This window comes from Lycium ferocissimum, chromosome 2 (genome assembly GCF_029784015.1).
Source record: "Lycium ferocissimum isolate CSIRO_LF1 chromosome 2, AGI_CSIRO_Lferr_CH_V1, whole genome shotgun sequence".
NCBI lineage: Eukaryota > Viridiplantae > Streptophyta > Magnoliopsida > Solanales > Solanaceae > Lycium > Lycium ferocissimum.
Window position 1 is genome coordinate 49061768 of NC_081343.1, and position 26077 is coordinate 49087844.

General features: G+C 36.4%; 1 protein-coding gene across 1 annotated transcript; it reads left to right on the forward strand.

Moving 5' to 3' along the window:
- Positions 1-853: 853 nt before the first annotated feature.
- On the forward strand, positions 854-25516 carry LOC132042249 (187-kDa microtubule-associated protein AIR9). The gene is made up of 37 exons (XM_059432852.1): positions 854-1753; positions 3598-3669; positions 4321-4386; positions 4526-4597; positions 4718-4783; positions 4942-5004; positions 5081-5146; positions 6183-6282; positions 6474-6575; positions 7954-8186; positions 8272-8386; positions 9208-9328; positions 9450-9625; positions 10061-10196; positions 11519-11619; positions 11693-11740; positions 12384-12568; positions 12690-12807; positions 12890-13017; positions 13987-14155; positions 14939-15057; positions 15231-15399; positions 15624-15708; positions 15798-15871; positions 15944-16063; positions 16678-16873; positions 16993-17114; positions 17521-17728; positions 17981-18054; positions 18746-18884; positions 19338-19519; positions 20647-20802; positions 21767-21898; positions 22829-22887; positions 23355-23387; positions 23481-23612; positions 25044-25516. The coding sequence occupies exons 1-37, from the start codon at positions 854-856 to the stop codon at positions 25218-25220; spliced, it is 5214 nt and encodes a 1737-aa protein (XP_059288835.1). The 3' UTR covers positions 25221-25516.
- The last annotated feature ends 561 nt before the right edge of the window (positions 25517-26077 follow it).

The following is a 26077-nucleotide window of genomic DNA, read 5'->3' on the forward strand; positions in this document are numbered from 1 at the left end:
CTCTCTCTCCCACTTTTACCCACGCTTCGAAAACTCCCATATGGATTCTCTACTACTATAGTGTTACTTCTACTACTACTTTTTCATTTTCTTGCACTAAAACCCTAAAGAAAAAAAGAGCAAATATGGTCTAAGTGTTTGTTCAACTGCCTTTTTTCTACTCTTCTTCACCAGATCTAGGCAAGTACGAAAACCCAACTGCTTTCTTGTTTTTTTTTTTCTTTCTTTCTTGATGTTTAGTTGGGTTGTGTTGGAATGTAGTAAAAAAGGGTCTTTTTTTTGTTCTAAAGAAGCTGCATTCTTGACTTTCTTGTTCATTTTTGAGTGGTGGTTTTTACTTGGGTTTGTTTGGGAGTATGGGAAAAGGTGCTACAGTTTTAGTTAAAAGAAGCTGCATTATTGCCTTCCTTTTTTGGGGTTGTTTGGAAATTTAGCTACATAGAAGCTGCTTTAATGCTATTTTGTTCATTTTGAGTGGTTGGTTTTTGCCGGATTGTTTTTGGCAATTGGAAAAGAAGTGCTTGAGTTTTAGGCAGAAAAGCTGCATTCTTGACTTTTCTTTCTTTATTCTGAGTGGTGATTTACTGTAGGGTTCTGAGGGAATGTGACAAAAAGTTCTTCAATTCCAGCTAAAGAAGCTGCATTTTTGTGTTAGATTTGAGACTGAGACCTTTTGGTACTATAATTTCCCACCGTGCTCTCATTGAATGTCGGTGCTGCTCTGTATTGTGCTTTGCCAGTGCTTCTCTTTTCTACAAAGATGATGTCTTTTGTGCTAATTTAGCTTGCTTTGTTTTGGTTTTGACAATTTTAATTGGTTCACAGATAATTGTTCTTGAAGAAGTGGTTGCAAATGGATGAGCCAGTTTTAAAACCCAATGAAGACTCAGTCGAAGATAGCCACAGTCCAGAGATAATAGAGAAGCAACCTCTGCCGCAGGATTTTGTTGAACAGCCACAAAGTTCAGAGTCACCAAAACAATTATCAGCAGAGAGTGTGAAAAAATCAAGGACAGTGAGACCAACTCAAAATGGGGCAACAAAGGCTGGGACAGTGAAGAGACGAACTGGAATAACTAATGGCACTGATTCTAGCCCGAGAGGTGTCAAACCATCTCTGACAAAATCAACTGTTAGTGGCACTTCACGACTTTCAGGAACAGCTCCAGTCACAAGAAGGAGTAGCACTGGTGGTTTGCCTGAAAAGCAGCCAATAACGGTAACTAAACGACCTAGTGGTAGTGTTGGTTCAGGTACAGCTAAAAAGACTAGTTCTTTGGCTACAGATCCTATGAGGCGATCTCTCCCAGAAATGAGGAAAAGCACATTGCCTTCGACCAACGGTAGAATAACAACTCGATCAAGTATTTCAGAGACTAGAAGATCAGTTCCCATTTCGCCCCTTGCGAAGACTCCAAGATCATCGATTAGTTCTGATGCAAGCAAGCAAGAATCAGTTAAGAAGACCTCAGCTAAATTATCATCACCATCACTTTCCTCTTCAAGGAGGAGTGCCTCTACATCGTTGGACAGTACTGCTAGTAGTGTCTCAACTCGGAAGTTAACTGCGAAGTTGTCTTCTCCAGCTGCACGGTCACCTTCTGTTTCCACCGGATCAAAGGGTGGTTCATTGTCAAAAGTGCTGGACAGAAGTGCTACTTCATCCAGTAGGAAGAAAGGGGGGACTACTGAAAGTCGTGATTCACGCCTTATTATGCTTCCTCAGGTGGAGATCAAAGCTGGCGATGATGTGGTAATAACTTGGCCCGTTATTCTTCATTTTGCCAATATTAATTTTAGTTGGCGTTACATTGAAGATGAATGAAAACATCCGTTCATTTTACCTCTACTGAAGGTGGATAAATTACCTTTTTATATCAACTGCTCCACTAGTACCCTTTTTCTTCTAAGGGTTCTCTTTAAGAACAATGCGTATAGGTTTAAGAATTAAGGTAAGGGTTATGACATGCACAAAACAATATAATAGGAAGGGCTAAAAGGAGAGCTACTCGGTTCTCAAGCATCGTTGTGTTTAGTGCTGATGGTGAGACATACATCTGTATTCCGTTTTTAGATCCTTGTTCAATGGTTGAACTTATCCCCTCCCCCTGGCAACACCCCCCCCCCCCCCCCAAAAAAAAAAAAAAAAAAAGAATCCTTTGTGCAGTGGCTTCCCATGCATTTAGCTAATCCTCATGTTGCATGCTATATCTAAAGAGTTCCATAAAACCCCATTAGTATAGACAAATCTATACTATAGATGTCACATGTTGGAGTTGGTTTGTGATGCAGAATTCATGTTACAGCTTATCGAAGCATTTGTATAGACAATGAGGGTATTTCTGTTCTTTTCTTTATTCTCTTTCTCTTTTTCTGGATGTATTGACGACACTTTCTTTGTGCTAATTTTGACATCTCTGTCACTTACCTCTCTTAAAAAGAAAGGAATTCCATAAAAGCAATTAGTTTGTCCCGTTTTTAATGTTAGAAACCTCCATCTAATTTTAGCTATTGCAATCACTATGTTACAAATTCTCTGTTTCAAAAAAAAAAAAAAAAAAACTATGTTACAAATTCTACTTATCTATAGTGATTGGTTCTTTTCTGAGAATGAGAACCAATCACTATAGATAAGAGGAATTTGTGTGACAAAGTGTTTGCAATAGCTAAAATTAGATGGAGGTTCTTCTACCTATCAGAATAAAAAGAACATAGCTTTGTCATGTTAATTATGCTTTTGAATTATACTTTTTAACTGAAAAGTTTTTCAAGTATACACTATTTTCAATTGTTTTATTTGGAGTATACATTAAATTTCTTTTGCTTTCAAGTATACCACTTCAACTAAAAGCTTCTAAAATATACATTAAACCAATACCATTTATTTTTTAGAGGAGAGAGGGTTTTCTTTGATTGTCTTCTGTTGGTTATTATGATTGTGGGGCTCTGTTCTTGTGACAAGCAGTGCTTGATCTACTTTTCTTTAATCATCTGTAAACTTTGACTAGAACTTAAGTCAGATGCTCTTCTAATGTGTAGTTAGATGCCCTCAAATGTGATGTATCTCATCTTGTGGATAAACAAATGCTGCTCAGGTTATCTATTGATGGCATTTTTCGGCCTATCATTATACCTAGCAATGCAAAGTCAACATTACTGTCACAGTGTAGGAAGTAAACAATATATTCATGCAAGAACATAGACTGTAATTACGGAAAACAACGTTTGTGTAAGAGCACTTAATACGCGCAAAGCGAGATTGTTTGGGTATTTGGTTGGTATTTTATGTTTGTTTCGAACTATCTATCCCTGTGAGATTTTTAAGTTGGTAAGTGTTCTTAATAATACACGAGCATATTTTGCAGATTTACTAACTTCAGTAGTTCAATGCTAATCTCTTACAGCTGTTTTGTGATTTGTCCTGCCTGATGCCTTAATGGTTCTCCATTTTGCTTATAATTTTTTTCTTCTCCATTTTGCTTCAGTTAAAACTCCTTTGTTTTGGTCATATGATATATTCCCTATATGCATTAGAAAAACACGTTCTTTTGTAATCTTACTAACTATTGAACCTTCCTCCCTTCATTTTTCATCAAGCGCTTGGATCTGAGGGGCCACAGAATACGTAGTCTCAACAGCGGTGGGCTGAACTTGTCGCCAAATTTAGAGGTAACTAGCAGTGATCCCACTTTATCTTACTTTTATGAGGTTTCCTTGTTCACAACATGTTTCTTTGCTGACGTGGGAGGAGCGCAAGGATTCTGTTGGACTTGTTACCATTTTGTTTAGCAGATAACATTTTCTGAAAGCATTCTTTACATTCATCTTTGTGGTGAAAATTTCAGGATGTACATGACATTTACAGAATAATAGATTTCATTAGCACTCTACAGGAATAGGACCTACTGAACAGTATAATCCCCTTCTTTTGTTTTTCTAGTGTAGGGGATATCTCACTTTTGTACAGTCCAATCACCTTCTTGGGGTTTGGCTTTATTCCATTTATAATAATATCTTTTTTTTACTGATAAAAAAAACTAAGAATGTACACTCTTGTGCTCCCCAAAAAGGTGCATTAATGCGTTACCATTTCAAAAAAAAAAAAAAGAAGAAGGTGCATTAATGTATATAGATTGCTTTATATTACAAGTTTGAAGCTGTTATTTTATGTATGGTGGAGACTCTAGTATCTGTTGGTACTTGATAGTATGATATTTTAAAACATTTGTATCCCATTCCTTCCTGATCTAGGAAGCTGCAGTTATTATCTCAAGTACTCTGAACAAAGTTACTATATTACCAATTTATTTCGTTTTGCAGTTTGTTTACCTCAGGGACAATCTCTTATCAGTGTTGGATGGTATTGAAATACTGACTAGGGTGAAGGTCAGTTTTCTTTGTATCAATCTCTACATTTAAAAAGTAAACCTCGTCATATTTTGTGCTTTGATGCTACTTCCGAAGATGATGTAATTCTCTAGTTATTTTCACTCATAAAAATCCTGTATGATATTTATCTCTTTAGGTTCTTGATTTGAGCTTCAATGATTTCAAAGGTCCTGGATTTGAACCACTTGAGAATTGCAAAGCCCTTCAGGTGAGACTGCTCTTGATATCTTTTTTATTTCAAAAACTTACATGCCTGATGACGGTTACTCTTTCAGTGGTAAGGCTCTGAAATAATTTGTCATCCTTGTTCAACTTTTTGACCTTTTAGCAACTCTATCTTGCTGGAAATCAAATTACATCACTCATAAGCCTTCCAGAGCTTCCCAATTTAGAAGTAAGTATTTAAACATCTGCCCCTCTGCTTTTTCATACTCACAGCAGTTTTCATGATCCATATTCAATGCCTAATCTAGGTTATTGTTTTTTTGCTTAACTATCAAAGAGAAAACAAACACCAGCTTATTGTTTTTGCCTATGGCTGTTAAATTTCAGTTCCTATCTGTTGCTCAGAATAAGTTAAAATCTCTTTCAATGGCCAGTCAGCCTCGGTTACAGGTTAATCTCTGACTTTCATCTTTTGTTACTTGCTACTTATATGGTTAGAACCTACATCACATTTTTTTTCCCGCAGGTCTTAGCTGCTAGCAAGAACAAGATCTCTACATTGAAAGGATTCCCTTACTTACCTTCTCTTGAGGTTAGTAATTAACATCTAATCAACTTCTGATTGTTGGTAGATGTCTTATGTGTTTGTAAATGATGGACACTGTGTTTCTATTTGGTAAAGGAGTGGATATTTATTGTTGTTTGTAGTAGACAGACTATTCGACTGAGTTACAACATTAGAAAGTTTTAAAGGGTCATGACTGGGTAATCCAATAAAGTCAGTTTAACAGGTCAATTGAGCAGCACATTCATGAAAAGAAACAGAAGGCAACCTGATACACTCTGTCTCCGCTCTTCTCAAATAAATCATGGAGGAGCTTAGTCAATGAGTTTCATTTTGTTTTGTCTATTGTTGCTCTTTTCTCGTAGAATCATGAAACTGCAAGGGTTTTCAGCACAATTTGGTATATTACCAACAGTGTCTTTTGTCCATATGAATTAGTGGTATCCCTCTCCGTTTCCAATTAATTTACTTTAGTGTCTGCGTCTCTTGATGCCTCAAATATTTCTGAAAATAAGCTATCTAGTGTTATGGGCTCTAGATGTTATGACACTACAAGTATGGATAATGTTTGCTTAATTCATTCGTGTAAGACTTGTGATTGGTCGTACGATAAATAAAGATAGATCCTGATAGCTATAATATGCACCAGATCTAGACAAAAGTGTTAAACTAAGCTTATAGTAACATTAACCTTTTAAAAAATTACTCATAAAGAAAAAACCTTAATAAAAAATGCTTGCAGTAGCATCACTTGTTTATTACATGGAATAGCCGAATAGGGATTTTTTTACTTGTCATCTTATAAAGAAAGCTTTTTAGGAATCTTGTTGATTCAGTAAATTTCTGATAATTCTTAAAATGATAAAAGACACTGCACGCTCTCTCTAATTGAGTGCACCTTTGAATTAAAAGTTTTCTATGTTAATGTACATATAAAGTTTTCTATATTAATGTGCATATACTTTCCTATATTAGACTTTTTTTTATGTCGAATGCTGTATTAATAGTATGCTCTAGGATGTTTATTGAGTTGCCTGATTTTTTTTCCCACGACGAGCTGCAGCATTTACGTGTGGAGGAGAATCCTATCCTTAAGATGCCTCACCTAGAGGCAGCCTCTATTTTGCTTGTGGGTCCTACTTTAAAGAAGTTCAATGATAGAGGTACAATACTTTGGTCAATCCTTGCTTTTCTTCCGGTAGCTGCATCCTTTGATTTTCGTTGGATATGATTTCTCATTTCGTAGTATTGCTTGTTGTTTCCTTCCAAAGGGAAGTATATGGGGATTTATAATCTGATTCTGCAGATTCCACTCATATAACTTGTTACCTTCTGATGCAAAATCTGCTTTCAGATCTCTCCCGTGAGGAGGTAGCACTAGCTAAACGTTATCCTTCTCACACTCCTGTGTGCATCAGAGGTGGTTGGGAATTTTGTCGTCCAGAACAAGCTGTCGGTGAGTTTTCAAGGAACTGCTGTTAATGGCTGATTCAGTGATAATCTCTCTATGCATATTTTTTCACTTACAAAAAGTCCCTAACATCCTTAAATAGTGTTAGTCGAAGGGATACAAGATGTGTAAGATTTATTTGTTGAACTGGGTGATATGCTGTATTGTATATTAGATAGGTTGGTACATATCCATGCTTGAGTTATTTGACTAATCTATTGAGATTGGATTAGCATCTGCTGGTAAGAGGCAAGATTAAGGTGTAGAATAGTCTCGAGAGGCGATATAGACAAAACTTAGAGGCTATAGGAGAGAGAATTCAACTTTTCTCTTCAGCAGTAACTTGGAGAGATCTCTGGTGACATTGGAAGATTTTACCATAATGCTGTAAGAAAATCCAGCTGTCAGATTTTTTTGATCAGTAATATAGCTGTAAGATTTTACCATAATGCTATGCTGTAAACTGGATTCACTTGACTGCTTCCATGGAGTTGTTTGTGCCATTTAGATTTTTTTATGCTCCTAATGTTTTGACTTTTGAGGCATTTCCACAATTTTATACCCACTTTTCGATGCTTGCTGCGCCGCCTCCTCTGTCCCAGAATGGTACTTCCTAGCTATCTGCATTATCCAGAAAAAAGTTGTTCTTTTGTGTGTGTTTTATCTCTGTGGATAGCTGCATGGAGCTTGAAGAGAATATATATTGGTGCTGCTGCACTTAGCTTGATGGGTATTAGTTCAATGACACAATTATAGTATTTGATTTCTGTAAAGCAGGGGAATGTTCAGGAACAAGACAAGCAAAACTAGAGCTAGAGGGCAACCTCACGTGATGTCTTCTAGATAATTTTTTTCGTATAACAGAATAGAAGAGCGCTTGAAGGAATTCAATGACACATATCAAGAACGCAGTGTTAAATTTGTATACTCTTGGAGCATAATGCCAATCACTTGTTGCATAGATGATTGGATGGGATTCCGCAGATGTGACCTTTATGTTTTGTGCTCTTGCGATCTAGTTCTTGTATACTGGGGATTTTCCGCTTTTTGTTTATGTATGATAAAATCTAAGTACAAATAAAAAAGTGAAGCATACTTGATGTTTGTTTGGTTTCAAACATACTTCTTTGTTGCATTTCATCTGTGTGCAATTGAGAGTGCGCTATACCTTATGAGGTTATCATCTTATAATTTTGTATAATGGAGCTTAAATTGGTGTCTTCTCTCAGATATAACACAATATATATGCCTGCTGATTTTCTTTCTTTCAGTTTTAGTTTTTCATCTTTGTAATACTTTTTCCTTTTTTGAATAACCATGGTGTCCGGGCCAGATTGCGTGCGCCTCAAATAATTCATCTCTCTAATACTTCTAACTTCCACAGATTCAACTTTTCGCTTTCTGCTTGAGCAATGGAAGGAACAACTTCCGCAAGGATTCCTGCTCAAAGAAGCTGTTATAGACCAGCCATTTGAGGAAGATGCTTGCTATTGCCACTTCAATTTTGTTAAGAATGAAGCTGAGAGTACTGGTTCAGACATAAACTTGAAATACCAATGGTTTATAGGAGAGAGAACTCCATCAAACTTCAGAGAAATACATGGTGCAACGAGGGAGGTAATAGTTTTCTGCTGCTCTATTTAAGGTTCTGTGTTTCTCTATAATGAGACATCATTATATGATTTTAGCTTCTTATGATCAGTTCTATTGGCCAAAGCATGAAGACATCGGTAGAATTTTGAAAGTAGAGTGTACCCCGAAGCTGGGAGAGACAGAATACTCCACTATTTTTGCAATATCTTCTCCAGTTTCACCTGGTATGCTATTTTTTTTTTTGTATATATGAAATAGCAAAATAATAATGAAGTGACTTATCAGAAAAGTAGTTAATGTTGAAATGACACTATAATCATTTTGGAAAGGAAATGGTTTTATCTTTGGGTCTGAGACTGGGAATACTTGAAATGCAAATATATGTTTGAGGAATTTTATTTCAGTTTCTAAATTTGCAAACATATTCGCTTGCTAATTTATGCTATGTCCAATCTGACCTGGGAAGATTGTTGCTTGGGTAATGTTAGTGAGAATCAAACAGGGATTACTGAAAATCCTGCTAGACCACATGCTTTTTATCTACTCTGGTCCAACTAACACGACTAGGGGCTGCTAAGGTGCTACATTTTGCATGTGTCTTTGTAGTTAAACTTAAACCCCAGAAAAGGACGACAAGAGAAGAAACCAAAAACATCCGATTTGATAGATTTTGAAGCACTTGTCAACTGCAACTACTTGTCAGAAGAAAATGTGCGTTTTTCATATCATTAATAACCAAGTCAAGCCTCTCAATGCAAAGGGATAAAGTTCTGAATTCTTTTTGATAATTATAACTAACAGTTCAGAAATAAAGCTGAAATTTTAAAATAGCTAGGGAAAATATATCCAATCCTGTGCTGATGTATTAAGAAAGATGCATGATCTGTTGCCTCTATCATCTTCAATGGCTGGTTTTGTGCTGAAGTCCTTTTACTTGCGTGTTTTACTGTTAGTTAACTGTCCCTTGCTTTTCTATGGGCTGTCAGTTATATCATCTTTTGTTCTCTTTCTTGTTCCTTTTTTCATTTTCTATTTTTTGGTAAAGGAACTGGACATCCGAAAGTATTGAAGATTGAAGTATGTGGGGATTTATTAGAAGGAAATATAATCCGAGGCCACACAGAAATTGCATGGTGCGGTGGAACCCCAGGGAAAAGCATTTCTAGGTGAGATGATCATCGTAAATTGCAGTTATAGCACCTCGTCAGATTTTTAAGCTTCTAAGTTTAACCAAAACTTGTCCACCATTGACATGAAGGAGTAACTATCTGGCTTAACCATTTTCAGTTGGTTAAGGAAAAGATGGAACAGCAGTCCAGTGGTCATTGCTGGTGCTGAAGAAGAGGAATATCAGTTGACCCTTGATGATGTTGATTCCTGTTTGGTATTTATGTATACCCCTATGACAGAGGAAGGTGCCAAAGGAGAACCTCAATATGCTATAACAGATTATGTGAAAGCAGGTATAGAGTTGCAATTCGTTTGTTATTGGGTCATTAGACTCCAAAAAGGCTGCAATATGACTGACAATTGTTTAATATGGACGAACATGCCCATTCCTCGATAAGAAAAAGTTGAAGTTCAGCCATAAAATATAGAATATGCTTTACTTTTATGTCATTGATATTTGAGCTTCTCAATGACATTCTACATAGAGGTTTATGCATGTTAAGATGGTAGCTTGATGGGCGAAATAACTTCCTCTTAATATGGAGATATATCATTATAGCGCAGCTTCTAAATTAAGAGGAAAAAGATGCAGCAGCTTCAGAATTTGACATCACCTATTTTTTTGAGCTCATTTTGAGCCATCTTCCAAAGCAGTCTATCTTGAACTAGTTTCATTGGTAACTACCTGATGGTTGGATGATCACTAAGTTATACTTTTCTGTTAACAGCTCCCCCATCAGTGAGTGATGTACAAATTTCAGGAGATGTCGTGGAAGGCAATACCATAAAAGGAGTTGGGAAATATTTTGGAGGAAGAGAAGGACCCAGCAAGTTCGACTGGTTGCGTGAAGATAAGGATACTGGGTAAGTTGTCTTGTTCTCTTCTCAGATCGTCGAGTGTATCAATTGGTTAAAAATTAGTTTTAGCAAATTTTAGTTCTTCGGAAATAGATTATTGCATTTTGGAACTTTTTGGATTGTTAACGCCTCTTGTCTATTAGGTGGAAATAACTATCTTGCTTTCTTTCTTCTGGGATATGAACACACTAAGATTATTGATTTATATTGGTCATTCCTTGGTATCAATCAAACTTAGCTAAAGATAGGACATTAAGGAAGAAAAATAAGTGATATCTACTCGTTGGGGATAGGTTTAAGACTTGTTAGAGGACTCATGGTATCAAACCAAACTTTATTAGTCCTATTCCCACACAAGTAAGTTCACATTAATCAAACCACAAATCAGGTTTATGCGTGCAGGGTGGTTGAGTTATATATGTCCCGCTCCCGCATAAGTTTTATAGGCGCTTCCAAAGGGGTTTATATAAAAGTTCTTGTGTCACCCAACCATTTCCTTATGGTTTGAGTTAGATGCTCAACATATTTCACAAAGATTAATAGTATTTACTAGCATACCTGCCAGATAATCTTCTAATGAGTCCACAACCTATAATTAAACAACATCCATTTAACTGTGACACACTTGCATGTACCAAGCTTTTAAATTGCTCTAGCCTGCCCAATTGTGAATAGTTAATGGAAGTGATTACAGCCTCTCGGCGACTCACATTGAAGAAGCAATTGCAACGATTCATTCTTTTGAAGCCAAGTAGGCATTACCCTAACTCCCTAAGGTGGTTTGTATATTTTCGGATGTGGCTAGAATGAACAGATCACCAATCTTGACTCAACCTTAAAAACTTTCTGGCTTGTTTTTCGATGTAGTATACTTTCTTTATGATGAATTATTTTTGTCAGAATCTCACATGACTTAAGTGTATGCGCTATAGTCTCCATATCCCGTCTTGGACATCTTACCATTTGAGCTAGCTTTTGGGGTGAGTTAGGCTTAATATCCGTTTTCTTAACATGGTGTCAAAGCAAGCAGAGGTTCAGGGTTCAATTCTCACTGCCAACCTTGATCTTTTCCCTTTAGAAGGCTTTTCGATGCGTTTGACCCATGATCAAGAATCAAGCCTACACATGATGGAGTTTGTTGAAGTCATTAATTAGGAAACAGAAGTCTGTTTGTATCTAGTAGTTTAAGCTTTTAGACGAGGTAATCATACACATACCAAAATACTGCCCATGTGGGTTGATGTCCGCTTTGTTTCCTGACTGATCTTGTTTGACAAGTCTTTTAACTTGCCTTACACCCTTTTCTTTGGCTTGGGGTGTGGAGACAGGGAATTCGTGCTGGTATCATCTGGTACAAATGAATATATGTTGACAAAAGAGGATGTTGGCTGTTGCTTGGCTTTTGCTTATGTACCCGTGAATTTTGAAGGTCTGATATTTTGTAATTTAGTACCTCACTTTTACAGTCCATGAGTGTTGTAACATATGACTGTGCTTTGCAGGACAGGAAGGGAAATCTGTATCGATTGTGTCGCAGAAAGTCAAGCAAGGTTTGTTATTCCAATGTTTCATAAGTTAGCACCCTGAGGTTGTTTCATGGAGTGAATCTTCTGTTATGGGAAGAGATCACATTGAGATAGGATGAGTTGGTGAATTGCTCAATGCTTAATGGGATGTTTAGGTGTATCAGTCATAGTTTTCTTATAAGGTTAATGATTGTATTGTTTAATAATGGAAAAATCTCCTGTATAAGAGAAGTATACCCAAAGTAAGAATATAATAAAGCATGATATGGAGATTTTAAATTATACCTCAGACAACTGACATAAGTTGTGTGAGATAAACTTATTTTCTTGACAAGTGGCCCTTTGTGGGTCCACCTTAAAAGATAACTCTCACTCTCTTTCTACTCTCCTCATCCTGCTGCTCGTGCTACCTCTATTGTCTTGTTCAGGTCTTTCCAGCTCCTACCTCCTCCCACAGCGCCATATGCTGCATAAGTTTGCTGAAGCCTAATAATACAAGTCATACATAATAGAACAAATTGACAAATTGCACATACATGTTATGGCCTGTATTTTTATGTGACTTCTCAAATTGTGATATAATTTCGGCTATAAGTTATCAGTATTCTGCATAGTGAAACAATCTCGGTTTGTGGATCTTATTGCTTTTTTAATCTAAATTTCCCAGCTCCTCCTAAAGTGACAAATGTAAAGATAATTGGTGAACTAAAGGAGGGCAGTAAAATAACGGTAACTGGTATCGTTACCGGAGGAACTGAAGGAGCCAGCAGAGTTCAATGGTTTAAAACAAGTTCATCAACATTCGAGAGTGAGAGCTGTCTTGATGCATTAAGTACATCCAAAATTGCAAAGGTAATAGATGTTTAAGTTAAGCTTTTAAATATCAGTTCCTCCGTGTGATGCATCAAATCAAGAACCATTATTTAATCATAAAAAAGGATGCAAGAAATCAGTAAATGTCTGTTTTCTTCAGGCATTCCGCATACCTTTAGGAGCTGTTGGCTACTATATTGTTGCAAAATTTACTCCAATGACTCCAGATGGCGAAACTGGTGAACCAGTCTATGCCATTGCTGAAAGAGCTGCAGAGAGTAATTATAATGCATTAAAATTTCATTTGTTACTTGAGTTCTTAATTTTGAATAGTCAATGAACATAGATGTTTTTTTGCAGCTCTTCCACCCAGCCTTAACTTTTTATCTCTGACTGGTGATTACACCGAAGGTGGAATGATGACCGCATCTTATGGTTATATTGGGGGTCATGAGGGAAAAAGTATTTACAATTGGTATCTTCACGAGGTAGAGCGCTGTCTTCTTGTCTTCAGCATTACTGTAGGCTGTATTCTCTAGATTCCTTTTCAGAGTTATAGCCAGACTGCAAGAGAAAATAACAGATCATGTTTATACCTACTCACTCGGATTGGTATGTTATAAGGCACCAAATGATGGATGGTGCTGAAATGAGAAGTGAGAATAAGTGAGAATATTCTCAGGAGCAGAGTATCCTGTACTCAGTTCAAATGAACTCCGAATATAGGAGCTTCAGGATTTCATCAAATTCAAGTATCAAATGAGAAAGTAAAATTTGGATGTTTATCTATTACAGTTATCGATTCGCTTTGTCTAAACATGCTATGATTCTCAACTTCCATAAGGAAACAGAATGAAAAGCAAAAAAGAAAAACAACAAACAGAACTACAGAAGGGAAGAAACATTTGCACTAACTTACCATATGAGGGATGCAGAGTGCTGAGAATATAAAGTAAAAGCAAAATGAATTCTATTGTTGCTTTCGTACGCTACTGATACAAAGTCTATTTGAATCATATTCTATGAAAGCATATACTTCATAATTTATGTTGCTGTAATGAAAATATACTTCTTAATGTTTCAACAAAGTGACTATAATGAAGAAAAGATCATTTTTGTTTTCTCTCTTCTTGAAGAACTCTTAATACATAATTTCTTTGTGTGGGTCATCATTAAATTTTAGTTACTGAGTTTGTACGTGTGTCATGGACTAGTTCGTTGGTTTTACACAAATTCAAAGCTGGAGGAAAGAGATTGTCTTTGTGAATACCGGGAGCTCATCCATGCTTATGATAGTTTCTCAGTTTTAAGGTAGTTATGGGGATAACATTGTAACTGGCTAGCTAGCAGTTCCTAGATTGCATGATAGTTTTTATTTTAACATTTTCTTTGAAAACTTAATATGACATTCTTTAAGTGTTGTTTTTAGCTATCAATGATGGGTTCCTTTGCTGCAGGTTGAAAATGACTCAGGTGCTATTATACCCGAGTTTTCAGGTCTTCTTCAATATCGTATTACCAAAGATGCAATTGGTAAATTCATATCTTTCAAATGCACCCCAGTTCGTGATGATGGGACAGTGGGTGAGCCAAGAACTTGTATGGGACAGGAACGTGTTCGCCCAGGTAACGATACATTTTCACATGTTGGGATCGATTTGAAGAATTGTTAAAATTTGTAGACTTCTGTGGATATTCTGGCAGCATACATTATTCTTAGTGCTTACAGATGGTCTCGGAGCTTGCTGCAGACCTGGATTTTAATATATTTTCTTTTTAACAAAATTCCTCGAGTAAGCATAAGCCTAGCTATGTTCCCTATATTTTTTAATCGTTTAGAACTAATGCACATTACTTCCTGGGTGCAAGAAATTTTAATTTACTGTGTTTATCACAAAAAACATACTAGTTTTATAGGTTTTAAGTAAAACAATTTCAGATTGTGATGAAGGGTACTTCTAACCTTCTTGGAAAAGAGGGACCTGAGTTTCTCTTAAAACATGCTAATGAACATGTCCATCTGTCATGCTCGTGGGGTTTATTAATCATTTGTTACTTAACTGGTATCTGATGAAACTCAGGTTCCCCTGTTATCAACTGGTTTCAGGAAGAGGGCTAGAAAGCTTCTGTTGCAAATGCATAGCAAAGTCTGTATCCCCCTTTTTTTTTTTTTTGATGAAGAGCAAAGTCTGTATCCCCTTTTCAAAGCCTTATTGCATTTTTTCATTTCCAACAAGCACGACAAACATTTAATTACTCTGACACTGTTCAAGGTTCACAAGAGCTATATTGTTGCATAAATCTTATGGTGCTTTTTGATGGACTTTGATTTCATTTATTAGTTGTCACCTAATATTTTCTTATTGTGTTGCTCAAAAAAATTTCTTATTGTGTTCTTGCATGGTCTAGGAACCCCAAGATTGCTTTCTCTACGAATTGCCGGAACTGCAGTTGAAGGCACCACACTAAGCGTTGAGAAGAAATACTGGGGTGGTGAAGAGGGAGATTCAGTTTACCGCTGGTTCCGGGTACTTCAATGTGTCTTTAAATGTTTAATTCTCTTTACAAGCAAATAAGCTGAGATCTCTATGCTTCCTCTAAGGCCCAAAAGTGTCCCAAATATTACTTCTGTTGTCTGATAAAGTGATGGATTGAAATTTTGAATTTTTCTTTGCTAACTAGTATGAATATTACTGTACAGACTAGTTCAAATGGAACAAACATAGAAGTCAATGATGCAATGACTCCCTCATACAAGCTCTCCATTGATGATATTGGATTTTTTATATCAGTGTCCTGTGAACCTGTTCGAAATGATTGGGCTCGTGGTCCTATTGTTCTCTCGGAACAAGTTGGACCTATTGTTCCAGGTATTACCAAATGAATCTCTGCATATGAATAGGTTGACGTGAATTATTATTAGTTTCTCAACTTCTGATTTGGTTGATCAAAACTTAATAAGATCACTTTTTTTTCTGTATAACAAGATTATTTTCAGTTTGGGAGTTATCTAGGACAGACACGCTACCATGCTTATTACCTTTTGTTAAGTTCAAAATGATATATGATTTATATCTAAAAACCTTTACTGCAGGGCCACCGACTTGCCATTCACTTGAATTTCAAGGATCTTTGGTTGAAGGAGAACGTGTGAGCTTCATTGCGTCTTATAGTGGAGGGTACAGTTACATATTAAAATTATCCATCTAGAACTTGAGTTTCTAAATTCATTGTAGTTTGGTCTGTAGTTGAACGTGTTCATGTGCAGGGAAAAGGGAGAATGCCTACATGAATGGTTTAGAGTAGATCGTGATGGTCTCAAAGACAAAATAAGCTGTGATGGTAGGACATATATTGTCATATTTTATTATAAGGGTGCAAAAACTTGTCAGAGTAACTCAGTTTTATTGACAGAGTTTCTGGATTTGACTCTTGAGGATGTCGGTAAATGCGTAGAGCTTATTTATACACCTATCCGCAAAGATGCATTAAAAGGAAGCTGTAGGAGCATATTATCTTGCCCAATAGCTCCTGGTATGTTGTTTGCTAATCTTTTGGCAGAAAAGGCACTTTCTGTGCCAATCATGTTTGTATCATAATGAGAAATTGATTAATAGTATCACATTTTTCTATACAACACTTGGGTATGGAAGTGCGTGGAAAAATAATCAAAGACATCAGTCTTGGTGCTAACAAAATGGAAAAGTGTACTCCGTTGTTCAGGTTTTGATGCATGTCTTTGTTCTACTATTTAGATCACAGGTCTACTTCCATGGCCGTTCTGCCACTAAGGACTTAACAATAATTTTAGTCAAGTTCTTTAGACATTTGAATTGTGCTTCTTTTTGTTCTCTGCAACCAATCACATGAATTCTCTTCTGGTAAAGCCCGAGCAGGGTCTTTCTGACCAAATAACATATCCTTGATTAGTCATGATCCCGGAATGATATTAGCAGATTGGCTAGAATATAACCTTTAACTGCCTTTTATTTTCACGAAGTTTTAACAGCTGACCAGACGTTTTTTTGCTGTGTCTTCCATGCGGTTAACCTCCATAAATACAATGTTTGACTTTGCGCCTTTTCTTCTGCTGTTAAATTCATTCATATGAAGTCCTTGTACCTGATATTGACCTTGCATTGAGATAGGGGACCCAATTGGTATTGAACTGTCAATTCCTGAATGCTGCGAGGGCGAGACAATAGTTCCCAAGCAGAGATATTTTGGAGGACAAGAAGGTGATGGTGAATATGTTTGGTATAGAAGTAAGAATAAGCTTCATGAATCTGCTCTGCTGAACTTGCCTAGCGCTATAGAGGATGTACATATTTGTGGAAGGACTTTGTAAGTCTTCTTAAGAGTAATAATTAATAACTTTCCCTACTTGTTGAAAGAAACTGAAAAGGACACATCTCAAGTTTGGTTATCGTGCTAGTAATCCTTTTTGAATATGTATTTACCAGAACATATAAGCCATCACTTGAAGATGTGGGAGCATATTTGTCATTATATTGGCTGCCAATTCGCATTGATGGCAAAACTGGGAACCCTGTAGCATCAGTTTACGAGTCTCCAGTCTCCCCAGGTAGACCTTGGTTTATATGAATGGTATATTGTAGGCTTGACTCCTCATAAGATGTGTCAAGTTCTGAATTAATAACATTTTCCCTTTCTGGAAGGATTGTGCTTGCTATTGGTTTAATGGTGCTTGATACTCTCTCCATTTCATTTAATATGCCTATGGTTTACTAGTCTCGAAATTTAAGAAAGAAAGACTTTTCTGCCACATACCAAAAGTACTCATAGAACTTGTAGTCCTAAACCTACCATTACATTTCTATGCTATAAAAGCATGTCAATAAGGGTAATATATAAGGTGTCATTCTTTTCTAAACAAACTAAAAAGGAAAGAGTGCCATATAAAATGAAACATAGGGAGTATTTGCTTATTTTAAAGTTTTACTGAACATGTCTTGTGAAATATGTGGCAGCTTTTCCATTAGTTTCTAATGTTCGTGCAAAGGAGCTCTCATCCAGTATTTACCTTGGGGAAGGAGAGTATTTCGGTGGTCATGAAGGATCAAGCTTGTTTAGCTGGTACAGAGAAACTGATGAGGGAACAATCACTATCATCAGTGGAGCATGCTCTAAAACTTATGAAGTTGTAGATGAAGATTACAATTGTCGTTTGCTTTTCGGGTAACAACTTCTCTAACTTTTTTTGGCTGGCTTTTGAAGTGTTTTGTTGTGAGATACAAGAGCATAGTAGTTGATGCTTATATACGCATATAATTCCTTGTCATATGCCGGGGTGTTTCTTCTGTTGTTTCTTGAATAATCTTGTTAAAGAAAAAATAAAAATAAATAAATGACAAATGGAAAAACTTTAAAGAAGAGGTGCGTAGTCTTTTTTTTCTTTTTCTTTCTAAAGCATGTTACCGAAATTTGCAGATATATGCCAGTTCGTTCAGATTCAGTCATTGGAGAACTTAGGTTGTCCGAGCCAACTCATTTGATTTTCCCAGGTATTTGTCTGATCATAGCATCTGATATAACGTAGTCGTCTGTTGTGTGCCATCATGCGAAGGTCCTTATGAACGGGTTGGTTTTGTACTTAGATCTTCCTTTTGTCCTTTTCTTCATCCATGGCTGATTCTTTGTCTTTGTTTACTTTTCCTTTCTTTTATTTTTTTTTCCAATTCCTTTTTTCCCCTTCTTTCACTACAGAGTGATGAAACCTGAATTTCCTTTTTCTTTTTCCTTTTTACAAGCACAAAGACACTAGCCACCAAGGGAGGATGTCTAAAGGCTAGAGCCGTAGAGCAAAAAATCCATTTAACTTGCAAAGTCTAGCTGTGCACAAGTTAGTCATATTTGTTGTTTTGGGGAAAATATAAAAAACTCTTCGAAGATAACTGTGAATAGTATGAGGTAACAATTGGCAAGACCATATAAGGAGACACCAATCATTCCCTCAACCAACGTGGGACAATTTAACAGAAAAAACGAGTTTCTCAATCTTCTACTACAATTCCAACAGTCCCAACGTTCTATATCAGTCAAATGATCAGCTCAGCAAAATATCCCTCGGTGGTTCTGCTTCTCTGGAGAGCATGCTTCATTTAGAATGTTTCCATGCACTATATAGACTACTGTCTTTCCAATGCTTGTGAAAGATTTCAAGGTAATCTTCTGACCGTAACACTACATCCACAGATATTCCAAGAATTGAGACGCTGGCTCTTACTGGGAAGGCTGTTGAAGGAGACATACTAACTGCTATTGAAGTCATTCCAAAGAGTGAAATTCAAGAGCGTGTATGGACAAAGTATAAGAAGGACATCAAATATACTTGGTACTTCTCTGTTCTCATCATCTGGATATGCTGGGGTCAACTGTTTTTCGTTAATAGCTGATTATTCTTTACTAGACATTATTTTGTGTCAAGTTAGATCAACAAAGCTAATATGGAGATGATTTCTGTTACCACACTTGCTACTTTTTCTATTTTCAAAACAAAGAAACGAAAAGCTGCTCATATTTCGTGACTGATATTGGTTCAATATCTGGATCTCAGGAAATAGTTTTTGGGCAAGTTGTTAAATATCTTGCTTTAAAACTGAGATATACGGAAGCCCAGATAGTTGGTGTTATCTTGATATGATTTACTTGACACTCTATGTATAATTTACTGCATCCAAGATTGCAAACTGCTATTTCATCTAGCATAATCCAAAAATGCAGTGCTTCTGAAGGTTCTATTGTAGAGTATATTGAGAAACTTCTGATATTTTATTGGCTGCTGCAGGTTCATTTCGACTGAAACAGGAAATAATAAGTCCTTTGAGCCATTACCATCACAACGTTCTTGCTCATACAGGTTACGATTTGAGGACATAGGTCGCTCTCTCAGATGTGAATGCATTGTGTCTGATGTTTTTGGAAGGTCAAGTGATCCAGTGTATGCCGAAACTCCTTCAGTTTCACCAGGTCTTCTTGCTTTAAATTCTAATTTAGTTTCCTCTTGTAGATACTTAAAGACAACCATAAATGTTGGATGGGTAAAACATACTTGATTAATGCCGTGTGTGGAGTGATCCTGTACTGACATACCTCTCTTGACATGAATTTTTAGCAGATTGTATTTTGGTTGTCTGTGTTTGGAACTTCTTCCTTTCTTTCTTTCTTTCTTTTATTCTTAATTTTGGTTGTGGTCGGTGTTTTTATCAGCTGTATGCTCAAAAAAGTTAGGTCACTCATTGTCACAATGTATTGGGTCACTCATTGTCGCAATGTATTGTCTTTGGTTAGTTTTGAGAAGAGGAAAAGTGGGCAAGTAAAAGTGGAAGGTCACCCTTTCAGCCCCCAGTGATTTAGACAGAAAGGAGGAAGTATATGTTCTTCTTTAACTTCCTTCCCGCTCCAAAAAAACAAAAGAAAATGATCTATGCTTTATCCAACAGATGCAAGGAAATCAACTAGTTGCTCTATTTTTTTACCCTTCACCTCCCTTTCTTCTTTCCAGCATTCCATTTGCTACAAGGCTTGAGTGCTTCTCACAGTTAGTTCAATATGCTTGTGAAGATCTTCCTAAAAGATCAGTAATTTATGACTGATCTCTTATTTGTTTAACTCTCTTAGTGGAAATTTGTTAATGCATATGGCAGAGCCTAAAATTGACCTGCCATTTTAGTGATTCTTCTGCAGATTTCTTGTATGCCATTATTAATAATATCATTAGTGCTGACCTCTGCTGGAGTCTATTTAATTATTGTCAGACAGATACTTCAATGACGTTGCACATTGATTTTCTTTAATTCCTTTTGCTGATGTATTCCTGGATAAGTAACAATTAGCCTAATTGGGCCAACATTAAACTTTGCTGTTGTCCTTAGCTTGATGGCGGCCCCCCCCTTCCCTCTCTTCACGTGAAGGATGTTCTTCCTTGTTGACGTCTTAGCTTTAATATATCATGAAATTATTCTAATTTTTACTTTTGACAAATGAATAATCTAGCTTGTTCCCTGGCATCTTAATCATGTGTGTTCTTGGGTGATTTTTAAAGTTTCATATATTTCCATTTTTAATAGTTGATTTATGAATCTGCTTCATTTCAGGTATCCCTAGGATGGATAAGCTGGAAATTGAAGGTAGAGGTTTTCACACCAATCTGTATGCTGTTTGTGGTGTTTATAGTGGAGGAAAGGAGGGTAAAAGTAAAATTCAGTGGCTTAGATCTATGGTTGGAAGTCCTGACCTCATTTCTATTCCTGGTATGCTATATTGTTCCATCTGATTTTGGTTTCTTAACTCTGTTTGTTGAATTAAGAGTTGCTCGACTTAAATATTCAAAGTGATTAGTCACTGAACTATCTGATTCTGATTAAGTTTCTATCTATTTTCCTCACCGACCTATTTGATAAATTTTTCCTCTCAACAGTGATTTCCTCTTGTATCATTGTCTTCCATTTTCTGATTTTGTGGTAACTATATTCTCATGATAGATAGAGTGAGCTTTTCGTTGGTTCAGAATGTTTTACAACATGTCTTCCTTCCACCCAGTTGTGTCCAAACATAAATAATTAAAAAAAAAAATGTTTTACTGTCTTAACAGTAAAGGAAGAAGCAACTTCTTAAGATGCAAATATTTTACTCTTCGACAGCAAGGTTCCTCTGATCCTTACTATGTCTGAAGTGTTAAGGGAACTAAAATTTTAGACCTTCCCAATGTTATACGTCTTGCTGAGCTCTGTAAATTTGAGCTTTTTATAACTCCTAAGGTAGTCTATGGAGATTTATCTTTTGTATCTGTTTGTTTTTAAGTCTAAATCCACATTAATCACCCAATAAGAACAAGAAAAGCATAAAGAAGGGGGTTGATAACAGATTAAATTAAATTTAGTACTTTGCTGTATCATTTACGAGGTCCACTGCATCTGTTTTACTTGCGTCAGAGTTTACTGAGAAAGTAAGCATCAGAAGAGGGAAACAAGCAAATGGCTAATATCTATTAGACAAGATTTAAAGATTCAAATGATCAATCTATTAGACTATTACCTTGTCTCCTTTCAAGTGATTAAACCTTTGGAGTATGAAACCGTTGTTCCAAAACTAAATAATGGGGGAACCAGTTTTTGAACATTTTTATATTTGGTCCTTCACATTTGGAAATCTCATCTATGCATAGCACCGTGAGAAATGATCGGAACTTTCTGAAAGAAGATGGGTTTGTTGCAGGGGAGACAGGAAGAATGTATGAAGCTAATGTTGATGACGTGGGGTATAGGCTGGTTGTGATATATACACCAGTAAGAGAAGATGGAGTTGAGGGGCATCCTGTTTCTGCTTCTACAGATCCAATTGCAGTTGGTAAATCTTCGTGAAAAAGCTACATGCAGTAATTTTATAAGGAATTATTATTTTTAATTGTTAATTTATTAAGAATTCTTTTACTAGTTGACTTCATTTTCTTTGCCTTTTACGAGTGTAGTAATCAGTCCTGTATCTTTCCATCTATCTCTGTTTCTTGAATACAATTCTAATTAGCATAAGTTGTTGATGATGGGTGATAGCTGTAGATACTTGACTTTTTCAATCACATAAGTAACTTTGTTCTTGCTGAACCTGTGCAAGCTTGTTAATGAAATACTCTTTTCCCATTGAAGTACATGAGATCTGGCAGATTCTCTTTGTTCTGTCTGCGCATTCAGTTTAGTATAAGTGTAAGAAACCTTGTTGGTAAAACAGGTCGGATTACATGGTAAACAAGCAATTTTGACTCTATAAGGATCCACTTAGTTCTCCAAGAAGTGAAAATAAATCATCTAAAGTTTATTTGGTATTGGTGCTGCAGTCCTTCTGGATAAGTGAATCATCAGAACCTTTGGAGTATTAGCATGTAAACCACTATACTGACTCTTCCTTTCACCTTTTGCTACATAGAAGTCATCTTGATATTAAGCAGTCCATCATTCGTTCTTGTAATTTAAGTTTCTAAAATAGGCAGTATTCTGGTAAAACCTTGATCATTCTCCTGAAGTTTGACTCTAGTGTTTGGGTGGATCACTACCTATAGAAAAATGGAGGGAAGAAAATATTTCAATGGCAAATGTATTCATTTCTTTGCTCTTATCGTCATTATCTTTATGATTTTGGGCTTCCTCAACATGCGTATGTAAGGTAGATGGCTAACGGGAGTAAAGTTTGACACTAAGATACTTTTTCCTTCACGCTATTTTTCTTTGTTCTTATTCAACTGATCATTCTTGGGGTTTTCTCTTTTTCTTTTCCTCATTGCAGAGCCTGATGTTCTTAAAGAAGTAAAGCAGAAGCTTGAGACTGGATCCGTGAAGTTTGAGGTAAATATTCGCCCGCGAAGACTTTTTTATTGCAAAATTGAGGACAATACAGTAAAGACAAAATGAGGATTTGGTATAATAAAACAATTTTTTTAAATAAAATTTAGAGATATATCTGTTGAAATGATTTCCCAGACCTTGTTGTGTGTGAGGACTCTTTTTTCGCCTTTTGAACTTCCTGCAACACCTTGTTTTGACATAAATCAATAGACATGTTTGAAAGTTTGGGATTTAATTAAATTAAAGTTGTTTGTGGTTCACTAGTTATCACACTATAGTTAAAGTCTTGAAAGAGGCGTTAATCATTCTATAAACTAATAGAAGTAAATGAATGTCTCCTTGCGAATAACTTCAGCCTTTATCCTGTTTACATCTTCTCCGAGCCCTAGCATGACATTATTTCCCTGTGTGGAGTGTGCTGTTATTTTCAGTGTGTTAACATAAATTGCTTGATGTTATTAATGCAGGCCTTGTGTGACAAGGATCAATCTGCAAAGAAAGTTAGTTTCTTTTAATTCATTGTTCTATTTCAGTTTCCAAATCATATTGTAAGACAGATGAGGGATAAACTTTTTATGGTTTCAACTTTGCAGGTTCCAGGAATGGGGAATCTTGAAAGAAGAATTCTGGAAGTCAACAGAAAGAGGGTAAAGGTGGTGAAGCCCGGTTCTAAGACTTCTTTTCCCGCAACTGAGGTTCGGGGAACATATGCCCCTCCATTCCATGTAAGTAAATCTATCTCTGAGACTTCCGATTTCTGTTCTAAATATAGGTTTTGGGCATATACCTCCGCAACCCTTTTTTCCTACCATTTTGTCATGATCGTACATTCGTTTGAGCACCACATACGTTACCTAGCCCAATTATCCTCTTTATAGATGCTAGGTTCAGGCTTAACCCGAAATGTGGCTTGATCATAAGCATGTTATTATTATGTGAAGAAGGCAATGAAGCTGGTAGAGAAGATTTTGGTGTGTGGGAAAACCATTTTGTGTTGATATATGTTCCCATACAATGTTGGAGTGACAAGACACGACAAACTAACTAGACCACACTAGGGTGCTCTCTTGGACACTGTACCTTCACTATTGCTCACGCTAACTTGTCATTACTTGGGTCATGGGCATGGGGTAGTACCCTCTTTATTATGTCCTAAAGTCCATTCTAGAGTGCCAAAATCAGTCAGCCTGTAAGTCGGCGGGCAGTGGAATTTTTTTGGGCAGATCTAGAATGTTCAAGGTGCCTCTGGGTGGTTCCTGGGTGTTCCTCTGAAAAGCCTAGTTGATTGAGAACAAATGCATTTGTAAAAGTTTTTTTCTTTCACTATAGAGAATTACTCTTTCAGATGCTATCCATAGCATTTTATGAGAATCTTATGTATGTAACAAATGTTGCGTTCTACAAAATTTCACAGAAAGCGTAGCCTGGATTTTCTAAGTGGACACTAACATTACTGTTGAGGAGGTTCATGGTTTTCTGTTTTCCCTCAGGATAGATTAGAAAGATGAACAGAGGCTTGTGGCTTGTCCACATTCCTGGATTAAAAGACCTAAGATATATCTTGTTTTCATAAGAATGACTACATCTATAAGAGATTCAGAGGTAAAGTTTCAGACAGCACTCAAGGGTGTGACCTAGCGGTCAATGAAGTGTGCGGGAACATTAGAGAGTAGGGCTCAAATCCCAGCAGAGACGAAAAATACTAGGTTATTTCTTCTCATCTGCCTAACCTTGTTAGGCGGAGTTACCGGTACCTGTGTTGGTGGGCTAGTGGGAGGTAGCCAGCGCTCGTTGGAATAATTCAGGTGTACAAAAGTGGGTAGCAAGTACCTGGTCGAATGATTCAGGTGTACAAAAGCTGGCGCTAAGACCCCAATAATACCAAAAAAAAAAAAAAAAAGAAAAGAGTAAAGGTCTATATACTAGAACATTACAGTAAAGTTAATTTGCAATCTAGAATGTGCTTAATTAGGATGTTGTGTGAAATGTATGACATTATGGTAGATGCTTAAGATTAACTCTTAAAGGTCTATATACTAGAACATTACAGTAAAGTTAATTTGCAATCGAGAATGTGCTTAATTAGGATGTTGTGTGAAATGTATGACATTATGGTAGATGCTTAAGATTAACTCTAGATCCATGCCATTCTACAGGTAGAGCTATTCCGAAATGATCAACACCGGCTAAGGATTGTGGTGGACAGTGATAATGAAGTGGATTTGCTGGTACAGACGCGGCACCTCCGTGATATTGTAGTCCTTGTCGTCCGAGGTCTTGCACAGAGGTTTAACAGTACATCACTCAATTCCCTTCTCAAGATAGAGACCTAGCATCATACCATGTTCTTTTTTGTACATTAATTGGTCTTTTGTGTTCTCTAGCTCCATTATTTTGGTGTTGGTTTTTGTTATTCTTTTTCTATTTTCTGTTTTTTGGTGAGGTTCGAGTTTCTTTTGCTTTGCCTTTTTGCGTCTTCCATTTGTTTCTTTATCATTGTTCTTATGTAGTTAGGACGGTATTGCATGTCTACGTAAATACGACATACCCTTGTGCATGAAAATACAATGAAAACCTCGGTTTGTGTATGTATGATATTTAAATTTTTTATTGTAATTTATTTATATCACGGATTCTACTTCAGCAGTACTAGTAAGATCTGTCTTGTGTGCAAAGTAACTGTAGGGGGTCAAGTCGCATAAGCTTAATCAGCAATTATGGGAAAACTTTTCGAACTGTGGTGAATCAAACAATTTAATCATAAAAGTCACAAATAGAAGTGAAAATACATAGCGTTTAACCATGATTAAGCTATAGAAGTTTATATATGAATTAGACATGTCTTGCACTAACCAAGTCAACTATTTTCACATGAATGATCATGCGACCCCATATTCTTACGAGTACATTTCTTGTGCCCTCTTCATAAGCTTTTTTAATAATTTTTTGGAAAAAAAATAAGAGAACAGATTAGTTAACTTTAACATATTAAACTTTCGATTAAGGTTTCACACTTCTAAAAATTTGCAGGTTTATTCTTCATGTTACTATAACGATGTAAAGGTTAAATTCCAGTAAGATTTTAGGATACAGAAGTAAGCGCATCAATTTCTGCTTTAAAGCTACAGTCTGAATAGTTTGCACTCCAAGCAAGTTACTCCTGTTTGATCTTGACTATTACTTATAATAC